The following is a 24,089-nucleotide window of genomic DNA, read 5'->3' as shown; positions in this document are numbered from 1 at the left end:
TAGATAGTATACACACTGAGAGCCTCCAGACTGTTAGATAGTATACACACTGAGAGCCTCCAGCCTGTTAGAGAGGATACACACTGAGAGCCTCCAGCCTGTTAGAGAGGATACACACTGAGAGCCTCCAGCCTGTTAGATAGTATACACACTGAGAGCCTCCAGCCTGTTAGATAGTATACACACTGAGAGCCTCCAGACTGTTAGATAGTATACACACTGAGAGCCTCCAGACTGTTAGATAGTATACACACTGAGAGCCTCCAGCCTGTTAGACAGGATACACACTGAGAGCCTCCAGACTGTTAGAGAGGATACACACTGAGAGCCTCCAGACTGTTAGATAGTATACACACTGAGAGCCTCCAGCCTGTTAGATAGTATACACACTGAGAGCCTCCAGCCTGTTAGATAGTATACACACTGAGAGCCTCCTTACTTACTACACGCACCTGGTAGCTTTACTACACGCACCTGGTAGCTTTACTATGTGGGTATTAATGACTATTTCTTACCAGTCGTACTTCATGTCAGTCACACAGTAGCAACATAACTTGGTGGACCAACCCCTCACAGGTCACGTGTTTTGACCCTCGCAGATCACGCGATTTGACCCTTGCAGATCACGCGATTTGACCCTCGCAGATCACGCGATTTGACCCTCGCAGATCACGCGATTTGACGCATTTCGTCTTATTTTACTGTTAAATGAACCTTCCATTGTTATATAGAGAGGGTGCCCTTTAAACAGCATATCTCAAAGTAAATGAATACTAACTTTGCATTACATTACATGATATGGCTAAATAATGTGATTGTAGTCTATTAGGGAAACATGATATGGATAAATAATGTAATTAAGAGTAATTTTTTTACCAAATATTGCCATCACGACTTTACTCGCTATTTAGATCAAAACACTTGGGTGAACTGTTGGAATATATATTCTATATTTGTTTTGCATTTCAGCAGTCCGCTTTCAAAATGCAGACATACAGCCAGTACAAGGTGCACTTACCCCGCCCCTTTTCCTTTTGATAGGTGCACTTATCCTAACCCCGCCCTCTTTTCCTTTGATAGGTGCACTTATCCTAACCCCGCCCTCTTTTCCTTTTGATAGGTGCACTTACCCCGCCCTCTTTTCATTTGATAGGTGCACTTACCTTAACCCCGCCCTCTATTCCGTTGATAGGTGCACTTACCCTAACCCCGCCCTCTTTTCCGTTGATAGGTGCACTTACCCTAACCCCGCCCTCTTTTCCATTGATAGGTGCACTTACCCTAACCCCGCCCTCTTCCGTTGATAGGTGCACTTACCCCGCCCTCTTTTCATTTGATAGGTGCACTTACACCACCCTCTTTTCCTTTTAATAGGTGCACTTAACCTAACCCCGCCCTCTTTTCCTTTGATAGGTGCACTTACCCTAACCCCGCCCTCTTTTCCTTTGATAGGTGCACTTACCCTAACCCCGCCCTCTTTTCCTTTGATAGGTGCACTTACCCTAACCCCGCCCTCTTTTCCTTTGATAGGTGCACTTACCCTAACCACGCCCTCTTTTCCTTTGATAGGTGCACTTACCCTGCCCTCTTTTGCTTTGATAGGTGCACTTACCCCGCCCTCTTTTGCTTTGATAGGTGCACTTACCCCGCCCTCTTTGCTTTGATAGGTGCACTTACCCCGCCCTCTTTTTTTTGTTGATAGGAGCACTTACCCTAACCCCGCCCTCTTTCTGCTCTATATGCAGTTGGAGTCGCAACATTAAAATGTTTTGTACCACAAATGGAATGAGCATAGACAATGCAGCTGCTCTGTGGTTCTGGACTTAAGCCATACAGCTGTGGGTGCCGGTATTTTGGGTTCTGGTGTTTGGGTTCTGGTGTTTGGGTTCTGGTAATGCAGTGGTGGAAAAAGTACCCAATTGTCAAAGTTGAGTAAAAATATAGATTCTTTGATAGAAAGTTACTCAAGTAAAAGTCAGCCAGTGAAATAGTACTTGAGTGAAAGTCTAAAACTATTTGATTTTAAGTATATGTAAGTATCAAAAGTAAATGTAATTGCTAAAGTATACTTAATTATCAAAAGTAGAAGTAAAAGTATAAATCATTTTAAATTCCTTATATTAAGCAAACCAGACATGGCCATTTATTTACTAAAGATGCGTTTGTGTTTATCGATTTCTCCAGACCAAAGGCAGTAGGGATGACCACGTGTTCTCTGGTGCGTCAATTTAAAAAAAAAATCTGTCCTGCTTAGCATTCAAAATGTAACGAATACTTTGGGTTGTCGGGGAAAATGTAACGAATACTTTGGGTTGTCGGGGAAAATGTAACAAATTCTTTTGGTTGTCGGAGAAAATGTAACGAATACTTTGGGTTGTCGGGGAAAATGTAACGAATACTTTGGGTTGTCGGGGAAAATTACTTTGTTTTCTTTAGGAATGTAGTCAAGTAAAAGTTGTCAATGTACAGATACCCAAAAAAACGACTTAAGTAGTACTTTAAAGTATCTTTACTTCAGTACTTCACACCACTGCGGTATTGTCTACATGTACTTTAGGTGCAGGAGTACCACAACACGCTCCTGCCCAAGTCAAGCACGGATTATTTGGCATATCTTGTTGCTTGCTAGCTACTCTGACAGTTTGACAAGAACATGTGGTAACTAACTAGCGTGTTATTTAGAAACAAATGAGTGATTGTGCTAGAAAGCCCAACGGCTCGCTAGTTGACTGCTGTGGCGAGCAAGAGAGGACTCGTTTTGAAAGCTGGATCATCATCCTTTGAGGCAGGGGTGTCAAACTCATTCCATGGAGGTCCTCGTGTCTGCTGGCTTTTGGATTTTCTTTTCAATTAAGACTTAGGTGACCAGGTGAGGGGAGTTCCTTACTAAATAGTGACCTTAATTCATCATTCAAGTACAAGGGAGGAGCGAAACCCTCTGAGTTTGACATGTGCTTTGAGACTTAGTGTTCTTACACTGTGATGTTGAACATTCAACTCAACTGGGAAACATCCATGGCAGGCATCGTTGTCACCTTATGTTGCAACATGACTTCTGAGTGATAGGAAGCACGAGCACCACCACCAATCAGCCGACACCACTGTGCACACACCTGTTGTTACTATGACAACTAGTGTAGCCATGTCAGCTAATGACTGTTGCCTGAGCACACATCTGATTTGGACAGTCAATGTTCCAGATCAGATTTAGGCATTAAGGCCTGCAGTGTGAACAAGGCTTTTGTGTTCTCCTGTCCATATGGCCTCTGATTCCTCACACCTGTCTGTGTGTCTGACAGTGCTGAGCGGTTAGTGCTTTTTCAGGTCGGTTCCATTCTAAAAAAATACAATATTACGGTGGTGTTTATTTTTTTAAACATTAAATGCAGTGCATTATGTGGAATGCTGTAACATCACAGAATAAAACAATCAGAGCCACATGATGATAGTGACTGTCCATCACTACTGATCACTTATGACCCATAATTTATTACCTTTTAATACAGTATTCCAGTTCTATATTACATTGGTTTTATTTAACGACTTTTAGTATTTCATTCCAAGTCATCATCTCATCCCGATAGAGCTGCTGCCGATTCTGTCTGACAACCACTATTTAGTAGTTCTTCAAAGTAAATAAGGCATACTTTCATGACTGCTGAATACCAACTATCAATCAGTGGTTCCCAAACTCGGTCCTGGGGCCCCACTTGGGTGCAAGTGTCGTTTTTTGCCCGAGTACTACACAGCTGATTCAAATAACGAACTCATCATCAATCTTTGATTATTTGAATCAGCTGTGTCGTGCTAGGGCAAAAAACGACACTTGCACCCAAGTGTTGCACCAGGACCGAGTTTGGGAACCCCAGACTTAGTGCATGTATTTTCAGGTAGAGATACCTCGAGATGCAACAGATTTATAATCCTGGAGATCTGAGATCATGTAGAGAGACCCCACGATGCAACAGATTTATATACCTGGAGATCTGAGATCATGTATTTTCAGGTAGAGATACCTCGAGATGCAACAGATTTATATACCTGGAGATCTGAGATCATGTAGAGATACCCCATGATGCAACAGATTTATATACCTGGAGATGTGAGATCATGTGGAGACCCCGCGATGCAACAGATTTATAATCCTGGAGATCTGAGATCATGTATTTTCAGGTGGAGATTTATATACCTGGAGATCTGAGATCATGTAGAGATACCCCATGATGCAACAGATTTATATACCTGGAGATCTGAGATCATGTGGAGACCCCGCGATGCATTCTTCAAACTACTGTCCGTGTCTGCCCAACACTACTAACCTAACGAAGCCGGCGTAAAAGAAACACACCTGCGAGCAATGGATTATATGGTCATTGTAGTTCATTACCACGGTTTCTGAGCTAAAATATGTTGAGTTTTGTCCTGTTGGAAACTACAACTCCCATCGCACAGTTCAGCTGGTCTGATTTACTGTATCTCTAGAGCAGAGGTTCATCCTGGTGCTGGGGACCCACAAGGCGCACATTGTAGTTTTTTCCCTAGCACTACACAGCTGATTCAAATGATCAACTCATCATCTTTGATTTCAATCCGGTGTGGAGTGCGAATGCGACAACTACAATGTGCGCCCTGTGGGTCCCCAGGACAAGGATGATGAACCACTGCTCGAGGAAAACTAGGAAATGTGAGCATTAACCTCTCAGAAAACCCCCCAGAAGGAAATGGAATTCATATTATTGAACCGATGTCGGTCAATTAGTTGTTTAGAACCGAAAAATAGCCAACATTTCAGTTAATTTCTCAGAACTAGTGTCTTTGTTAGTGGAGCGTCTCCTGAACCGGTCTGCTGCCCGCTTGTCTGCCGCCTGTCTGCCGGGTGTCTGCCGCCTGTCTGCCGCCTGTCTGCCGCCTGTCTGCCGCCTGTCTGCCGGGTGTCTGCCGCCTGTCTGCCGGGTGTCTGCCGCCTGTCTGCCGCCTGTCTGCCGCCTGTCTGCCGCCTGTCTGCCGGGTGTCTGCCGGGTGTCTGCCGCCTGTCTGCCGCCTGTCTGCCGGGTGTCTGCCGCCTGTCTGCCGCCTGTCTGCCGCCTGTCTGCCGGGTGTCTGCCGGGTGTCTGCCGCCTGTCTGCCGCCTGTCTGCCGGGTGTCTGCCGCCTGTCTGCCGGGTGTCTGCCGCCTGTCTGCCGCCTGTCTGCCGCCTGTCTGCCGGGTGTCTGCCGGGTGTCTGCCGCCTGTCTGCCGCCTGTCTGCCGGGTGTCTGCCGCCTGTCTGCCGCCTGTCTGCCGCCTGTCTGCCGCCTGTCTGCCGCCTGTCTGCCGGGTGTCTGCCGCCTGTCTGCCGCCTGTCTGCCGCCTGTCTGCCGGGTGTCTGCCGGGTGTCTGCCGCCTGTCTGCCGCCTGTCTGCCGCCTGTCTGCCGCCTGTCTGCCGCCTGTCTGCCGGGTGTCTGCCGCCTGTCTGCCGCCTGTCTGCCGGGTGTCTGCCGCCTGTCTGCCGGGTGTCTGCCGCCTGTCTGCCGCCTGTCTGCCGCCTGTCTGCCGGGTGTCTGCCGCCTGTCTGCCGGGTGTCTGCCGCCTGTCTGCCGCCTGTCTGCCGCCTGTCTGCCGCCTGTCTGCCGCCTGTCTGCCGGGTGTCTGCCGGGTGTCTGCCGCCTGTCTGCCGCCTGTCTGCCGCCTGTCTGCCGCCTGTCTGCCGCCTGTCTGCCGGGTGTCTGCCGCCTGTCTGCCGCCTGTCTGCCGGGTGTCTGCCGCCTGTCTGCCGCCTGTCTGCCGCCTGTCTGCCGCCTGTCTGCCGCCTGTCTGCCGCCTGTCTGCCGGGTGTCTGCCGCCTGTCTGCCGCCTGTCTGCCGGGTGTCTGCCGCCTGTCTGCCGCCTGTCTGCCGCCTGTCTGCCGCCTGTCTGCCGCCTGTCTGCCGCCTGTCTGCCGGGTGTCTGCCGCCTGTCTGCCGCCTGTCTGCCGCCTGTCTGCCGGGTGTCTGCCGGGTGTCTGCCGCCTGTCTGCCGCCTGTCTGCCGGGTGTCTGCCGCCTGTCTGCCGCCTGTCTGCCGCCTGTCTGCCGCCTGTCTGCCGGGTGTCTGCCGGGTGTCTGCCGCCTGTCTGCCGCCTGTCTGCCGCCTGTCTGCCGGGTGTCTGCCGGGTGTCTGCCGCCTGTCTGCCGCCTGTCTGCCGCCTGTCTGCCGCCTGTCTGCCGCCTGTCTGCCGGGTGTCTGCCGCCTGTCTGCCGCCTGTCTGCCGCCTGTCTGCCGGGTGTCTGCCGCCTGTCTGCCGGGTGTCTGCCGCCTGTCTGCCGCCTGTCTGCCGGGTGTCTGCCGCCTGTCTGCCGGGTGTCTGCCGCCTGTCTGCCGCCTGTCTGCCGCCTGTCTGCCGCCTGTCTGCCGCCTGTCTGCCGCCTGTCTGCCGCCTGTCTGCCGGGTGTCTGCCGCCTGTCTGCCGCCTGTCTGCCGCCTGTCTGCCGCCTGTCTGCCGGGTGTCTGCCGCCTGTCTGCCGGGTGTCTGCCGCCTGTCTGCCGCCTGTCTGCCGCCTGTCTGCCGCCTGTCTGCCGCCTGTCTGCCGGGTGTCTGCCGCCTGTCTGCCGGGTGTCTGCCGCCTGTCTGCCGCCTGTCTGCCGCCTGTCTGCCGGGTGTCTGCCGCCTGTCTGCCGGGTGTCTGCCGCCTGTCTGCCGGGTGTCTGCCGCCTGTCTGCCGCCTGTCTGCCGCCTGTCTGCCGCCTGTCTGCCCCCTGTCTGCCGCCTGTCTGCCGCCTGTCTGCCGGGTGTCTGCCGCCTGTCTGCCCCCTGTCTGCCGGGTGTCTGCCGCCTGTCTGCCGGGTGTCTGCCGGGTGTCTGCCGCCTGTCTGCCGGGTGTCTGCCGGGTGTCTGCCGGGTGTCTGCCGGGTGTCTGCCGCCTGTCTGCCGCCTGTCTGCCGCCTGTCTGCCCCCTGTCTGCCCCCTGTCTGCCGCCTGTCTGCCGCCTGTCTGCCGCCTGTCTGCCGGGTGTCTGCCGCCTGTCTGCCGGGTGTCTGCCGCCTGTCTGCCGCCTGTCTGCCGGGTGTCTGCCGCCTGTCTGCCGGGTGTCTGCCGGGTGTCTGCCGCCTGTCTGCCGGGTGTCTGCCGCCTGTCTGCCGCCTGTCTGCCGCCTGTCTGCCGCCTGTCTGCCGGGTGTCTGCCGCCTGTCTGCCGGGTGTCTGCCGCCTGTCTGCCGCCTGTCTGCCGGGTGTCTGCCGGGTGTCTGCCGCCTGTCTGCCGGGTGTCTGCCGCGTGTCTGCCGCGTGTCTGCCGCCTGTCTGCCGGGTGTCTGCCGCCTGTCTGCCGCCTGTCTGCCGCCTGTCTGCCGGGTGTCTGCCGCGTGTCTGCCGCCTGTCTGCCGCCTGTCTGCCGCCTGTCTGCCGCCTGTCTGCCGCCTGTCTGCCGGCTGTCTGCCGGCTGTCTGCCGCCTGTCTGCCGGGTGTCTGCCGGGTGTCTGCCGCCTGTCTGCCGGGTGTCTGCCGCCTGTCTGCCGCCTGTCTGCCGGGTGTCTGCCGCCTGTCTGCCGGGTGTCTGCCGCCTGTCTGCCGCCTGTCTGCCGCCTGTCTGCCGCCTGTCTGCCGGGTGTCTGCCGGGTGTCTGCCGCCTGTCTGCCGGGTGTCTGCCGCCTGTCTGCCGCCTGTCTGCCGCCTGTCTGCCGCCTGTCTGCCGCCTGTCTGCCGGGTGTCTGCCGCCTGTCTGCCGGGTGTCTGCCGCCTGTCTGCCGCCTGTCTGCCCCCTGTCTGCCGGGTGTCTGCCGCCTGTCTGCCGGGTGTCTGCCGCCTGTCTGCCCCCTGTCTGCCGCCTGTCTGCCGCCTGTCTGCCGGGTGTCTGCCGGGTGTCTGCCGCCTGTCTGCCGCCTGTCTGCCGCCTGTCTGCCGCCTGTCTGCCGCCTGTCTGCCGCCTGTCTGCCGGGTGTCTGCCGCCTGTCTGCCGCCTGTCTGCCGGGTGTCTGCCGCCTGTCTGCCGGGTGTCTGCCGCCTGTCTGCCGGGTGTCTGCCGCCTGTCTGCCGGGTGTCTGCCGCCTGTCTGCCGGGTGTCTGCCGGGTGTCTGCCGCCTGTCTGCCGCCTGTCTGCCGGGTGTCTGCCGCCTGTCTGCCGGGTGTCTGCCGGGTGTCTGCCGCCTGTCTGCCGGGTGTCTGCCGCCTGTCTGCCGCCTGTCTGCCGGGTGTCTGCCGGGTGTCTGCCGCCTGTCTGCCGGGTGTCTGCCGCCTGTCTGCCGCCTGTCTGCCGCGTGTCTGCCGCCTGTCTGCCGGGTGTCTGCCGCCTGTCTGCCGCCTGTCTGCCGGGTGTCTGCCGCCTGTCTGCCGCCTGTCTGCCGGGTGTCTGCCGCCTGTCTGCCGCCTGTCTGCCGCCTGTCTGCCGGGTGTCTGCCGGGTGTCTGCCGGGTGTCTGCCGGCTGTCTGCCGCCTGTCTGCCGGGTGTCTGCCGGGTGTCTGCCGGGTGTCTGCCGCCTGTCTGCCGCCTGTCTGCCGCCTGTCTGCCGGGTGTCTGCCGCCTGTCTGCCGGGTGTCTGCCGCCTGTCTGCCGCCTGTCTGCCGCCTGTCTGCCGGCTGTCTGCCGGGTGTCTGCCGGGTGTCTGCCGGGTGTCTGCCGCCTGTCTGCCGGGTGTCTGCCGCCTGTCTGCCGCCTGTCTGCCGCCTGTCTGCCGCCTGTCTGGCCGGTATCCCTCTCACAACCTGTCCATGGGTGATTGTGTGTCCCCACAGTCCTTTGTAATACCGATCTGACGGTCTGTTTTGATTGCAGTGAGTTTTTATTGTTCCATGGCAATAAATCTCCATCAGCAGTTGAGAGAAAGAGAAGGGAAGCATGTGACTGTATTATCAAGACGGCAACGAAGCTAATTAGAATGTGTTTAACCTACAGCCGGAGGCGTTTAATCATTATTTAACCTGCAGCCGGAGGTGTTTAATCATTATTTAACCTGCAGCCGGAGGCGTTTAATCATTATTTAACCTGCAGCCGGAGGCGTTTAATCATTATTTAACCTGCAGCCGGAGGTGTTTAATCATTGTTTAACCTGCAGCCGGAGGCGTTTAATCATTATTTAACCTACAGCCGGAGGCGTTTAATCATTATTTAACCTACAGCCGGAGGCGTTTAATCATTATTTAACCTGCAGCCGGAGGTGTTTAATCATTGTTTAACCTACAGCCGGAGGCGTTTAATGATTTATACTCTGCTATTATGTTACACCTGGACCTGTCCTGGGCTTTACACTGTCTATATAACAGTATGTGGACACGCCTTCAAATTCGGCTATTTCAGCGCAACCCATTGCTGTAACATCGAGCACACCGCCATGCAATCTCCATAGACAAACATTGACAATAAAATGGCCTTACTGAAGACCTTCATGAAATGGGTTTCCATGGCCGAGCAGCCGCACACAAGACTCTGGACTCTAGAGCAGTGGAAACACGTTCTCTGGAGGGATGAATCGCGCTACACTATCTGGGTTTGGGGGATTCTAGGAGAACGCTACCGGCCCCAATGCATAGTGCCAACTGTAAGGTTTGGTGGAGGAGGAATAATGGTCTGGGGCTGTTTTTCATGGTTCGGGCCCCTTAGTTCCAGTGAAGGGAAATCTTAAAATGACATTCTAGACTAGGGTTGCACATTTTGGGTAATATTCAGAGGTGGAAATTTTCTATGGGAATTAACAGGAATATGTGGGAATTCATATTGATACTCTTTATATGTAGATGTTTTTTTGCATTGGCTATATTTACCAGGATGAGGGCTGGATTAGATATCTCAGATAGAGGGGAGTGAGGCCTAAGAGGGCATTATAAATAAGCATCAACCAGTGGGTCTTGTGACGGGTATATAGAGATGACCAGTTTACAGAGGAGTATAGAGTGCACTGATGTGTCCTATAAGGAGCATTGGTGGCAAATCTCATGTTGGATGGACAAGGAGGCATGGCTGAGTCAAATAGGAGTCCTGACTTATATCTGTGTGTTGTTCCAGCAGCATCATATCTCTAGCTCCTATATCTGTGTGTTGTCCCAGCAGCATCGTATCTCTAGCTCCTATATCTGTGTGTTGTTGCAGCAGCATCATATCTCTAGCTCCTATATCTGTGTGTTGTTGCAGCAGCATCGTATCTCTAGCTCCTATATCTGTGTGTTGTTGCAGCAGCATCGTATCTCTAACTCCTATATCTGTGTGTTGTTCCAGCAGCATCGTATCTCTAACTCCTATATCTGTGTGTTGTTCCAGCAGCATCGTATCTCTAGCTCCTATATCTGTGTGTTGTCCCAGCAGCATCATATCTCTAGCTCCTATATCTGTGTGTTGTCCCAGCAGCATCATATCTCTAGCTCCTATATCTGTGTGTTGTCCCAGCAGCATCATATCTCTAGCTCCTATATCTGTGTGTTGTCCCAGCAGCATCGTATCAATTCAAGGGGCTTTATTGGCATGGGAAACATGTGTTAACATTGCCAAAGCAAGTAAGGTATATAATATATAAAGTGAAATAAACAATAAAAATTAACAGTAGACATCACACATACAGAAGTTTCAAAACAATAAAGACATTACAAATGTCATATTATATATATATATATATATATATATACAGTGTTTTTACAATGTGCAAATGGTAAAGGACACAAGATAAAATAAATAAGCATAGATATGTGTTGTATTTACAATGGTGCGTGTTCTTCACTGGTTGCCCTTTTCTCGTGGCAACAGGTCACAAATCTTGCTGCTCTGATGGCACACTGTGGAATTTCACCCAGTAGATATGGGAGTTTTTCAAAATTGGATTTGTTTTCGAATTCTTTGTGGATCTGTGTAATCTGAGGGAAATATGTCTCTCTAATATGGTCATACATTGGGCAGGAGGTTAGGAAGTGCAGCTCAGTTTCCACCTCATTTTGTGGGCAGTGAGCACATAGCCTGTCTTCTCTTGAGAGCCATGTCTGCCTACGTCGGCCTTTCTCAATAGCAAGGCTATGCTCACTGAGTCGTCTGTATATAGTTATCTAACTCCTATATCTGTGTGTTGTTGCAGCAGCATCATATCTCTAACTCCTATATCTATGTTGTTGCAGCAGCATCATATCTCTAACTCCTATATCTGTGGGTTGTTGCAGCAGCATCATATCTCTAACTCCTATATCTATGTTGTTGCAGCAGCATCATATCTCTAACTCCTATATCTGTGGGTTGTTGCAGCAGCATGGCGTCCACGGTAACCCTGGAGGATGCTCTGTCCAATGTGGACCTTCTGGAGGAGCTGCCTCTCCCAGACCAGCAGCCCTGCATCGAGCCCCTGCCCTGCTCCCTCATGTACCAGGTAAGAACTGTTCCCAGACCAGCAGCCCTGCATCGAGCCCCTGCCCTGCTCCCTCATGTACCAGGTAAGAACTGTTCCCAGACCAGCAGCCCTGCATCGAGCCCCTGCCCTGCTCCCTCATGTACCAGGTAAGAAGTGTTCTCAGACCTCCTGTCAAGATCAGCAGGTAAACACCTGAATGTAGATTTAATTTGATTAAAACATCCTCTCTCTCTCTCCAAAGCCCAACTTCAACACCAACTTTGAGGACCGTAATGCCTTTGTGACGGGGATCGCCAGATACATCGAGCAGGCCACCGTCCACTCTAGCATGGTAAGCACCAGGTTCCAGTTGAATGTGGTGACTTCCTTACCATGTGAACATAGCCACTACCCCAGCCTGTGTCAGGGTTGTTCCCTACCATGTGAACATAGCCACTACCCCAGCCTGTGTCAGGGTTGTTCCCTACCATGTGAACATAGCCACTACCCCAGCCTGTGTCAGGGTTGGTCCCTACCATGTGAACATAGCCACTACCCCAGCCTGTGTCAGGGTTGGTCCTAACCATGTGAACATAGCCACTACCCCAGCCTGTGTCAGGGTTGTTCCTTACCATGTGAACATAGCCACTACCCTAGCCTGTGTCAGGGTTGGTCCCTACCATGTGAACATAGCCACTACCTCAGCCTGTGTCAGGGTTGTTCCCTACCATGTGAACATAGCCACTACCCCAGCCTGTGTCAGGGTTGTTCCTTACCATGTGAACATAGCCACTACCCCAGCCTGTGTCAGGGTTGTTCCCTACCATGTGAACATAGCCACTACCCTAGCCTGTGTCAGGGTTGTTGTTCCCTACCATGTGAACATAGCCACTACCCCAGCCTGTGTCAGGGTTGTTCCCTACCATGTGAACATAGCCACTACCCCAGCCTGTGTCAGGGTTGGTCCTTACCATGTGAACATAGCCAGGGATATGGTGCAGCATTCACAGAGAGCCAGGGATATGGTGCAGCATTCACAGAGAGCCAGGGATATGGCGCAGCATTCACAGAGAGCCAGGGATATGGTGCAGCATTCAGAGAGCCAGGGATATGGCGCAGCATTCACAGAGAGCCAGGGATATGGCGCAGCATTCACAGAGAGCCAGCGATATGGTGCAGCATTCACAGAGAGCCAGGGATATGGCGCAGCATTCACAGAGAGCCAGCGATATGGTGCAGCATTCACAGAGAGCCAGGGATATGGTGCAGCATTCAGAGAGCCAGGGATATGGTGCAGCATTCAGAGAGCCAGGGATATGGCGCAGCATTCACAGAGAGCCAGCGATATGGTGCAGCATTCACAGAGAGCCAGCGATATGGTGCAGCATTCACAGAGAGCCAGCGATATGGTGCAGCATTCACAGAGAGCCAGCGATATGGTGCAGCATTCACAGAGAGCCAGGGATATGGTGCAGCATTCACAGAGAGCCAGGGATATGGTGCAGCATTCACAGAGAGCCAGGGATATGGTGCAGCATTCACAGAGAGCCAGCGATATGGTGCAGCATTCACAGAGAGCCAGCGATATGGTTCAGCATTCACAGAGAGCCAGGGATATGGCGCAGCATTCACAGAGAGCCAGGGATATGGTGCAGCATTCACAGAGAGCCAGGGATATGGTGCAGCATTCACAGAGAGCCAGGGATATGGTGCAGCATTCACAGAGAGCCAGGGAAATAGGATTTATTTTCCTTTTAAATCTAAAGTATTCTCCGATCGACTAAAAGCCCAGACTATTTGAAATGAAAAGGCATGATATGGTCAAGACTTTACAGCTCCTGCGTCTAGCTAGGACTCCTCCCACAGAAGGCCCAACTTCCTCCATTTACCTGCACACTTGCCACAGTGCAACAAAAAATAATTTATATTCCTTTTAATCGAACAAATCCTATCAACTTAAAGCATAGACAACAGGACAGGAAAATACATCATCTGATCTCCTCTGTGTATGGTCAACAGACCAAGCACTTCCCCCACCGAAGGCCCAACTTCCTGTCTTTATCCTTCTACTTCCACACTTGCCACAGTACAATGAATGGCCAAGAGGGGGAGGTATATACAGTTGCAGACAGACGTTTACATACAGTACACCTTAGCCAAATACATTTCAACACAGTTTTTTACAATTCCTGAATCAAGGGCGATGGTGACGTCATTGAGGACCTTTAAGGTTGCAGTGACACATCCATAACCTGAGTGGAAACCAGATTGCATACCAGAGAGAACTATAGACATTAAGAAAACCAGTCAGTTGATTATTGACAACACTTTTGATAAACAGGGCTAAATAGAAATAGGCCTATAAGTTAGGATCAGCTTGATCTCCCCTTTTTAAAGAAAGGACGAATCGTGGCTGCCTTCCAAGCAGTAGGAACCTCCTCAGAGAGGAGAGTCAGGTTAAAAAGGTCAGAGAGAGGCTTGGCGATTATAGGGGCAGCAACCTTAAAGAAGAAAGGGTCTAAACCATCTGACCCAGATGTTTTTGGGGTCCAGTTTAAGGAGCCCCTTTAGCACCTTGGAGTAAGGGACGCCATGCAGGGAGAAACTTTGTAGCAGGGCTAGGGAGGAGCATTGGGGCTAGTCGCATTAGAAGGGGTGGGAGATGAGGAAATGTTGGATGGGCAAGGAGGCGTGGCTGAGTCAAATAGGAATGAAGTGGTGATTAAAGAGCTCAGCCATGTGCTGCTTGTCAGTAACAACCACATCAACATTAAGGCAGCAGCTACTCTTCCTGGGGTTTAATATGGATCCCCATTAGTTCCTGCCAAGGCAGCAGCTACTCTTCCTGGGGTTTATTATGGATCCCCATTAGTTCCTGCCAAGGCAGCAGCTACTCTTCCTGGGGTTTATTATGGATCCCCATTAGTTCCTGCCAAGGCAGCAGCTACTCTTCCTGGGGTTTATTATGGATCCCCATTAGTTCCTGCCAAGGCAGCAGCTACTCTTCCTGGGGTTTATTATGGATCCCCATTAGTTCCTGTCAAGGCAGCAGCTACTCTTCCTGGGGTTTATTATGGATCCCCATTAGTTCCTGCCAAGGCAGCAGCTACTCTTCCTGGGGTTTATTATGGATCCCCATTAGTTCCTGTCAAGGCAGCAGCTACTCTTCCTGGGGTTTATTATGGATCCCCATTAGTTCCTGCCAAGGCAGCAGCTACTCTTCCTGGGGTTTATTATGGATCCCCATTAGTTCCTGTCAAGGCAGCAGCTACTCTTCCTGGGGTTTATTATGGATCCCCATTAGTTCCTGCCAAGGCAGCAGCTACTCTTCCTGGGGTTTATTATGGATCCCCATTAGTTCCTGCCAAGGCAGCAGCTACTCTTCCTGGGGTTTATTATGGATCCCCATTAGTTCCTGTCAAGGCAGCAGCTACTCTTCCTGGGGTTTATTATGGATCCCTATTAGTTCCTGTCAAGGCAGCAGCTACTCTTCCTGGGGTTTATTATAGATCCCCATTAGTTCCTGCCAAGGCAGCAGCTACTCTTCCTGGGGTTTATTATGGATCCCCATTAGTTCCTGTCAAGGCAGCAGATACTCTACCTCTTAAAATATGACATGACATTTCGTAACCCTTTTCACAACACATTTAATGTGTTCCCTCAGACCACTTCTCCACTATCACATATTTACAATTCAACATACAAGTTCACGTGTGTCCTTTCACGTGTGTCCGTGCCTGTGTCTCTTCACCGTCCCCTCCATTCCATAAGGTGTTTTAATCTGATTCTCCTGCTGCATCAGTTACCTGATGTGGAATAGAGTTCCATGTAGTCATGGCTCTATGTAGTACTGTGGAATAGAGTTCCATGTCGTCATGGCTCTATGTAGTACTGTGGAATAGAGTTCCATGTAGTCATGGCTCTATGTAGTACTGTGGAATAGAGTTCCATGTAGTCATGGCTCTATGTAGTACTGTGGAATAGAGTTCCATGTAGTCATGGCTCTATGTAGTACTGTGGAATAGAGTTCCATGTAGTCATGGCTCTATGTAGTACTGTGGAATAAAGTTCAATGCGGTCATGGCTCTATGTAGTACTGTGGAATAGAGTTCCATGTAGTCATGGCTCTATGTAGTACTGTGGACTAGAGTTCAATGCGGTCATGGCTCTATGTAGTACTGTGGAATAGAGTTCCATGTGGTCATGGCTCTATGTAGTACTGTGGAATAGAGTTCCATGTAGTCATGGCTCTATGTAGTACTGTGGAATAGAGTTCCATGTAGTCATGGCTCTATGTAGTACTGTGGAATAGAGTTCCATGTAGTCATGGCTCTATGTAGTACTGTGGAATAGAGTTCCATGTAGTCATGGCTCTATGTAGTACTGTGGAATAGAGTTCCATGTAGTCATGGCTCTATGTAGTACTGTGGAATAGAGTTCCATGTAGTCATGGCTCTATGTAGTACTGTGGAATAGAGTTCCATGTAGTCATGGCTCTATGTAGTACTGTGGACTAGAGTTCCATGTAGTCATGGCTCTATGTAGTACTGTGGAATAGAGTTCCATGTAGTCATGGCTCTATGTAGTACTGTGGAATAGAGTTCAATGTAGTCATGGCTCTATGTAGTACTGTGGAATAGAGTTCAATGCGGTCATGGCTCTATGTAGTACTGTGGAATAGAGTTCCATGTAGTCATGGCTCTATGTAGTACTGTGGAATAGAGTTCCATGTAGTCATGGCTCTGTGTAGTACTGTGCAATAGAGTTCCATGTAGTCATGGCTCTATGTAGTACTGTGGAATAGAGTTCCATGTAGTCATGGCTCTATGTAGTACTGTGGAATAGAGTTCCATGTAGTCATGGCTCTATGTAGCACTGTGGAATAGAGTTCCATGTAGTCATGGCTCTATGTAGCACTCAGGACTGAGATGCTTTTTTAAATCACCCATACCCTACTTCTGCCAAGACTGTTCCCCTCTCATGTGTACTTTACTTATCATTCATACTTCTGTTCTCTCAACAAACTTGTATTTTATTATTTGTGTTGATGTTAGCCTATAGCCTATATATCTGATGTGGATAAATTAAATTAAATCAACAAGTTCATATGACAGTTCGTGTTGTTTCTTTTTAAATCACAACTTGCATCCGTCCACAGCCTCAGAGGATCTAGAAACATATTCTCACCTCTGGATTACAACCAAATGATGATCCGTGTTCTATATTACATATTGGATCACTGAAAATGCTACTTCTACATTACCGTGGAGTTAACCAATAAAATGGTCTGATGGGAATGTGGACATCATTTCTTTCTTTCAGGATATGAATAAAGAGTATCTCACTACAAATAGATGATAATAGAACTTGTCAAAAAATAGATAAGATCTTGCTATCGAAAAATACCTGTCTATTTGTTGAATAATCTCTTTAGTCATATCCCAGTTTAACCTATTTTCTTATGGCCTTGCCTGCAACTAGCGACCTGTTAAAATTATATGAAAATAAAGAATAAAAAGGGCCTATTTATATAATGAATATGAATTCTGAGAGCAGAAATGATTAAATATTAAAGCATTAGAATTCTCACTAAAGGCATCAGTCATACTAAAGTTATACTTAAATCCAAACTGGTTCTCTAGTAAATTAGTAAGAATGTCTCACCATGTTCAAGAATGGCCTTTTTCCCTTTAGTCAGGTTACAACCTCTCCCTTTGTTCAGATTACAACCTCTCCCTTTGTTCAGATTACAACCTCTCCCTTTAGTCAGATTACAACCTCTCCCTTTGTTCAGATTACAACCTCTCCCTTTGTTCAGATTACAACCTCTCCCTTTAGTCAGATTAGAACCTCACCCTTTGTTCAGATTACAACCTCTCCCTTTGGTCAGATTACAACCTCTCCCTTTAGTCAGATTACAACCTCTCCCTTTGTTCAGATTACAACCTCTCCCTTTGTTCAGATTACAACCTCTCCCTTTGGTCAGATTACAACCTCTCCCTTTGTTCAGACTACAACCTCTCCCTTTAGAGAGGCTAGTAGCTGTATTGTACCTCAACAACCTCATAGAGAGAGAGGCTAGTAGCTGTATTGTACCTCAACAACCTCATAGAGAGAGGCTAGTAGCTGTATTGTACCTCACCAACCTCATAGAGAGAGGCTAGTAGCTGTATTGTGTTTGAGAGCCTTGTAACTGTCTTCCTTTTTAGAATGAGATGCTGGAGGAGGGCCAGGAGTATGCTGTGATGCTGTACACGTGGAGGAGCTGCTCTCGCGCTATCCCACAGGTAACCTCCATATAACTCACCCGACAAACCGTCTATACTGTGGGGTTCTAGTTGCAACCTGTTGTGCACTGGACCTCTATGTAAATATGTTATCGATCATCTCCCCTTCATCAGGTGAAGTGTAATGAGCAGCCCAACAGAGTGGAGATCTATGAGAAGACAGTGGAGGTGCTGGAGCCTGAGGTCACCAAGCTCATGAACTTTATGTACTTCCAGGTAACACCAACTAGCCGGAGGCACCCTCACTTCTCTCTCTCACACACCCTCACTTCTCTCTCTCACACACCCTCACTTCTCTCTCTCACACACCCTCACTTCTCTCTCTCACACACCCTCACTTCTCTCTCTCACACACCCTCACTTCTCGCTCTCTCACACACCCTCACTTCTCGCTCTCTCACACACCCTCACTTCTCGCTCTCTCACACACACACCCTCACTTCTCTCTCTCTCACACACCCTCACTTCTCTCTCTCTCTCTCACACACCCTCACTTCTCTCTCTCTCTCACACACCCTCACTTCTCTCTCTCTCTCTCTCACACACCCTCACTTCTCTCTCTCTCTCTCTCACACACCCTCACTTTTCTCTCTCACACAGCTCTCTCTCTGTAGATAATATTCTCATATGTTCTGTGAAATATTGTATACACATTAATTAAAATAATTAGTTCAAATTAAATTAATATAAAGATGTGTTCTTGAAATGTAACTGTTAAACTTTCTATCCATGTCGCCCCCCCCCTTTCTCCTCATCAGCGATTGGCTATAGACCGGTTCTGTGGGGAGGTGCGTCGTCTCTGCCACGCTGAGAGGAGGAAGGACTTTGTCTCCGAGGCCTACCTCCTGACCTTGGGGAAGTTCATCAACATGTTCGCTGTGCTGGACGAACTCAAGAACATGAAGTGTAGCGTCAAGAACGACCACTCTGCCTACAAACGGTACAGAAAGGTCCTACATGGGAACCTATTCCCTTTATAGTGCACTGTTGTGGAACTGGGCCCAAAGATCTCTGGTCAACAGTGGTGGAACTGGGCCCATGGGTCTCTGGGCAACAGTGGTGGAACTGGGCCCATGGGTCTCTGGTCAACAGTGGTGGAACTGGGCCCATGGGTCTCTGGTCAACAGTGGTGGAACTGGGCCCATGGGTCTCTGGTCAACAGTGGTGGAACTGGGCCCATGGGTCTATACTATACAGTGATATCCTATCATGAGCAGTGATATGAGCAGTGATATCCTATCATGAGCAGTGATATGAGCAGTGACATCCTATCATGAGCAGTCAAACTACAGTCCCATGGGAGATGCAGTATATTCTGGAACACATTTGCTATCATAGACACTAGATGGTATCACCGCTCAGCGTCCCCTCCCTGCTATCATAGACACTAGATGGTATCACCGCTCAGCGTCCCCTCCCTGCTATCATAGACACTAGATGGTATCACCGCTCAGCGTCTCCTCCCTGCTATCATAGACACTAGATGGTATCACCGCTCAGCGTCCCCTCCCTGCTATCATAGACACTAGATGGTATCACCGCTCAGCGTCCCTCCCTGCTATCATAGACACTAGATGGTATCACCGCTCAGCGTCCCCTCCCTGCTATCATAGACACTAGATGGTATCACCGCTCAGCGTCCCTCCCTGCTATCATAGACACTAGATGGTATCACCGCTCAGCGTCCCTCCCTGCTATCATAGACACTAGATGGTATCACCGCTCAGCGTCCCCTCCCTGCTATCATAGACACTAGATGGTATCACCGCTCAGCGTCCCCTCCCTGCTATCATAGACACTAGATGGTATCACCGCTCAGCGTCCCCTCCCTGCTATCATAGACACTAGATGGTATCACCGCTCAGCGTCCCCTCCCTGCTATCATAGACACTAGATGGTATCACCCCCTCCCTGCTATCATAGACACTAGATGGTATCACCGCTCCCTGCTATCATAGACACTAGATGGTATCACCGCTCAGCGTCCCCTCCCTGCTATCATAGACACTAGATGGTATCACCGCTCCCCCCTCCCTGCTATCATAGACACTAGATGGTATCACCGCTCAGCGTCCCCTCCCTGCTATCATAGACACTAGATGGTATCACCGCTCAGCGTCCCCTCCCTGCTATCATAGACACTAGATGGTATCACCGCTCAGCGTCCCCTCCCTGCTATCATAGACACTAGATGGTATCACCGCTCAGCGTCCCCTCCCCCCTGCTATCATAGACACTAGATGGTATCACCGCTCAGCGTCCCCTCCCTGCTATCATAGACACTAGATGGTATCACCCCCTCCCTGCTATCATAGACACTAGATGGTATCACCGCTCCCCCCCCTGCTATCATAGACACTAGATGGTATCACCGCTCAGCGTCCCCTCCCTGCTATCATAGACACTAGATGGTATCACCGCTCAGCGTCCCCTCCCTGCTATCATAGACACTAGATGGTATCACCGCTCAGCGTCCCCTCCCTGCTATCATAGACACTAGATGGTATCACCGCTCAGCGTCCCCTCCCTGCTATCATAGACACTAGATGGTATCACCGCTCAGCGTCCCTCCCTGCTATCATAGACACTAGATGGTATCACCGCGTCCCCTCCTGCTATCATAGACACTAGATGGTATCACCGCTCAGCGTCCCCTGCTATCATAGACACTAGATGGTATCACCGCTCAGCGTCCCCTCCCTGCTATCATAGACACTAGATGGTATCACCGCTCAGCGTCCCCTCCCTGCTATCATAGACACTAGATGGTATCACCGCTCAGCGTCCCTCCCTGCTATCATAGACACTAGATGGTATCACCGCTATCATAGACGTCCCCTCCCTGCTATCATAGACACTAGATGGTATCACCGCTCAGCGTCCCCTCCCTGCTATCATAGACACTAGATGGTATCACCGCTCAGCGTCCCCTCCCTGCTATCATAGACACTAGATGGTATCACCGCTCAGCGTCCCCTCCCTGCTATCATAGACACTAGATGGTATCACCGCTCAGCGTCCCCTCCCTGCTATCATAGACACTAGATGGTATCACCGCTCAGCGTCCCCTCCCTGCTATCATAGACACTAGATGGTATCATAGACACTAGATGGTATCACCGCTCACCGCTCAGCGTCCCACTAGATGGTATCCCTGCTATCATAGACACTAGATGGTATCACCGCTCAGCGTCTCCTCCCTGCTATCATAGACACTAGATGGTATCACCGCTCAGCGTCCCCTCCCTGCTATCATAGACACTAGATGGTATCACCGCTCAGCGTCTCCTCCCTGCTATCATAGACACTAGATGGTATCACCGCTCAGACACGTCCCCTCCCTGCTATCATAGACACTAGATGGTATCACCGCTCAGCGTCCCTCCCTGCTATCATAGACACTAGATGGTATCACCGCTCAGCGTCCCTCCCTGCTATCATAGACACTAGATGGTATCACCGCTCAGCGTCCCCTCCCTGCTATCATAGACACTAGATGGTATCACCGCTCAGCGTCCCCTCCCTGCTATCATAGACACTAGATGGTATCACCGCTCAGCGTCCCTCCCTGCTATCATAGACACTAGATGGTATCACCGCTCAGCGTCCCCTCCCTGCTATCATAGACACTAGATGGTATCACCGCTCAGCGTCCCTCCCTGCTATCATAGACACTAGATGGTATCACCGCTCAGCGTCCCTCCCTGCTATCATAGACACTAGATGGTATCACCGCTCAGCGTCCCTCCCTGCTATCATAGACACTAGATGGTATCACCGCTCAGCGTCCCTCCCTGCTATCATAGACACTAGATGGTATCACCGCTCAGCGTCCCCTCCCTGCTATCATAGACACTAGATGGTATCCCGCTCCGTCTGCTATCATAGACACTAGATGGTATCACCGCTCAGCGTCCCTCCCTGCTATCATAGACACTAGATGGTATCACCGCTCAGCGTCCCCTCCCTGCTATCATAGACACTAGATGGTATCACCGCTCAGCGTCCCTCCCTGCTATCATAGACACTAGATGGTATCACCGCTCAGCGTCCCCTCCCTGCTATCATAGACACTAGATGGTATCACCGCCCTCCCTGCTATCATAGACACTCCCCTCCCCCTGCTATCATAGACACTAGATGGTATCACCGCTCAGCGTCCCCTCCCTGCTATCATAGACACTAGATGGTATCACCGCTCAGCGTCCCCTCCCTGCTATCATAGACACTAGATGGTATCACCGCTCAGCGTCCCCTCCCTGCTATCATAGACACTAGATGGTATCACCGCTCAGCGTCCCCTCCCTGCTATCATAGACACTAGATGGTATCACCGCTCAGCGTCCCTCCCTGCTATCATAGACACTAGATGGTATCACCGCTCAGCGTCCCCTCCCTGCTATCATAGACACTAGATGGTATCACCGCTCAGCGTCCCCTCCCTGCTATCATAGACACTAGATGGTATCACCGCTCAGCGTCCCCTCCCTGCTATCATAGACACTAGATGGTATCACCGCTCAGCGTCCCCTCCCTGCTATCATAGACACTAGATGGTATCACCGCTCAGCGTCCCCTCCCTGCTATCATAGACACTAGATGGTATCACCGCTCAGCGTCCCTCCCTGCTATCATAGACACTAGATGGTATCACCGCTCAGCGTCCCCTCCCCTGCTATCATAGACACTAGATGGTATCCCGCTGCTCCCTCCCTGCTATCATAGACACTAGATGGTATCACCGCTCAGCGTCCCTCCCTGCTATCATAGACACTAGATGGTATCACCGCTCAGCGTCTCAGCACTAGATCCCTCCCTGCTATCATAGACACTAGATGGTATCACCGCTCAGCGTCCCTCCCTGCTATCATAGACACTAGATGGTATCACCGCTCAGCGTCCCTCCCTGCTATCATAGACACTAGATGGTATCACCGCTCAGCGTCCCCTCCCTGCTATCATAGACACTAGATGGTATCACCGCTCAGCGTCCCCTCCCCCTGCTATCATAGACACTAGATGGTATCACCGCTCAGCGTCCCCTCCCTGCTATCATAGACACTAGATGGTATCACCGCTCAGCGTCCCCTCCCTGCTATCATAGACACTGGTATCAGATGGTATCATCACCGCTCAGCGTCCCCTCCCTGCTATCATAGACACTAGATGGTATCACCGCTCAGCGTCCCCTCCCTGCTATCATAGACACTAGATGGTATCACCGCTCAGCGTCCCCTCCCTGCTATCATAGACACTAGATGGTATCACCGCTCAGCGTCTCCTCCCTGCTATCATAGACACTAGATGGTATCACCGCTCAGCGTCCCCTCCCTGCTATCATAGACACTAGATGGTATCACCGCTCAGCGTCCCCTCCCTGCTATCATAGACACTAGATGGTATCACCGCTCAGCGTCCCCTCCCTGCTATCATAGACACTAGATGGTATCACCGCTCAGCGTCCCCTCCCTGCTATCATAGACACTAGATGGTATCACCGCTCAGCGTCCCCTCCCTGCTATCATAGACACTAGATGGTATCACCGCTCAGCATAGACCCCTCCCTGCTATCATAGACACTAGATGGTATCACCGCTATCATAGACACTAGATGGTATCCCCTCCCCCTGCTATCATAGACACTAGATGGTATCACCGCTCAGCGTCCCCTCCCTGCTATCATAGACACTAGATGGTATCACCGCTCAGCGTCCCCTCCCTGCTATCATAGACACTAGATGGTATCACCGCTCAGCGTCCCCTCCCCCCTGCTATCATAGACACTAGATGGTATCACCGCTCAGCGTCCCCTCCCTGCTATCATAGACACTAGATGGTATCACCGCTCAGCGTCCCCTCCCTGCTATCATAGACACTAGATGGTATCACCGCTCAGCGTCCCCCCTCCATAGACACTGATGGTATATCATAGACACTAGATGGTATCACCGCTCAGCGTCCCCTCCCTGCTATCATAGACACTAGATGGTATCACCGCTCAGCGTCCCCTCCCTGCTATCATAGACACTAGATGGTATCACCGCTCAGCACTAGATGGTATCCCCTCCCCCCTCCTGCTATCATAGACACTAGATGGTATCACCGCTCAGCGTCCCCTCCCTGCTATCATAGACACTAGATGGTATCACCGCTCAGCGTCCCTCCCTGCTATCATAGACACTAGATGGTATCACCGCTCAGCGTCCCCTCCCTGCTATCATAGACACTAGATGGTATCACCGCTCAGCGTCCCCTCCCTGCTATCATAGACACTAGATGGTATCACCGCTCAGCGTCCCTCCCTGCTATCATAGACACTAGATGGTATCACCGCTCAGCGTCCCCTCCCTGCTATCATAGACACTAGATGGTATCACCGCTCAGCGTCCCCTCCCTGCTATCATAGACACTAGATGGTATCACCGCTCAGCGTCCCCTCCCTGCTATCATAGACACTAGATGGTATCACCGCTCAGCGTCCCCTCCCTGCTATCATAGACACTAGATGGTATCACCGCTCAGCGTCCCCTCCCTGCTATCATAGACACTAG

General features: G+C 50.9%; 1 protein-coding gene across 3 annotated transcripts in view; it reads left to right on the top strand.

Moving 5' to 3' along the window:
- Nucleotides 1–24,089, top strand: part of LOC135513323 (cytoplasmic FMR1-interacting protein 1 homolog) — a 126,096-nt gene that overhangs the window by 15,962 nt on the left and 86,045 nt on the right. Inside the window, exons 2-6 of one of the 3 annotated variants that reach the window (XM_064936239.1) lie at nt 11,173–11,290; nt 11,514–11,603; nt 17,461–17,538; nt 17,653–17,754; nt 18,297–18,478. In XM_064936239.1, coding sequence (XP_064792311.1) covers nt 11,174–11,290; nt 11,514–11,603; nt 17,461–17,538; nt 17,653–17,754; nt 18,297–18,478 — 569 coding nt within the window. In that variant the 5' untranslated portion in view covers nt 11,173. Of the gene's footprint in view, nt 1–11,169; nt 11,291–11,315; nt 11,419–11,513; nt 11,604–17,460; nt 17,539–17,652; nt 17,755–18,296; nt 18,479–24,089 lie in introns of those variants that run through there. The other 2 variants (XM_064936238.1, XM_064936240.1) reach the window with 2 other exon arrangements.

The sequence above is a fragment of the Oncorhynchus masou genome, chromosome 24, assembly GCF_036934945.1.
Source record: "Oncorhynchus masou masou isolate Uvic2021 chromosome 24, UVic_Omas_1.1, whole genome shotgun sequence".
Taxonomy (NCBI): Eukaryota; Metazoa; Chordata; class Actinopteri; order Salmoniformes; family Salmonidae; genus Oncorhynchus; species Oncorhynchus masou.
The sequence above is the reverse complement of the archived record's forward strand: the minus strand, read 5'-3'. Positions and strand labels throughout refer to the sequence as shown.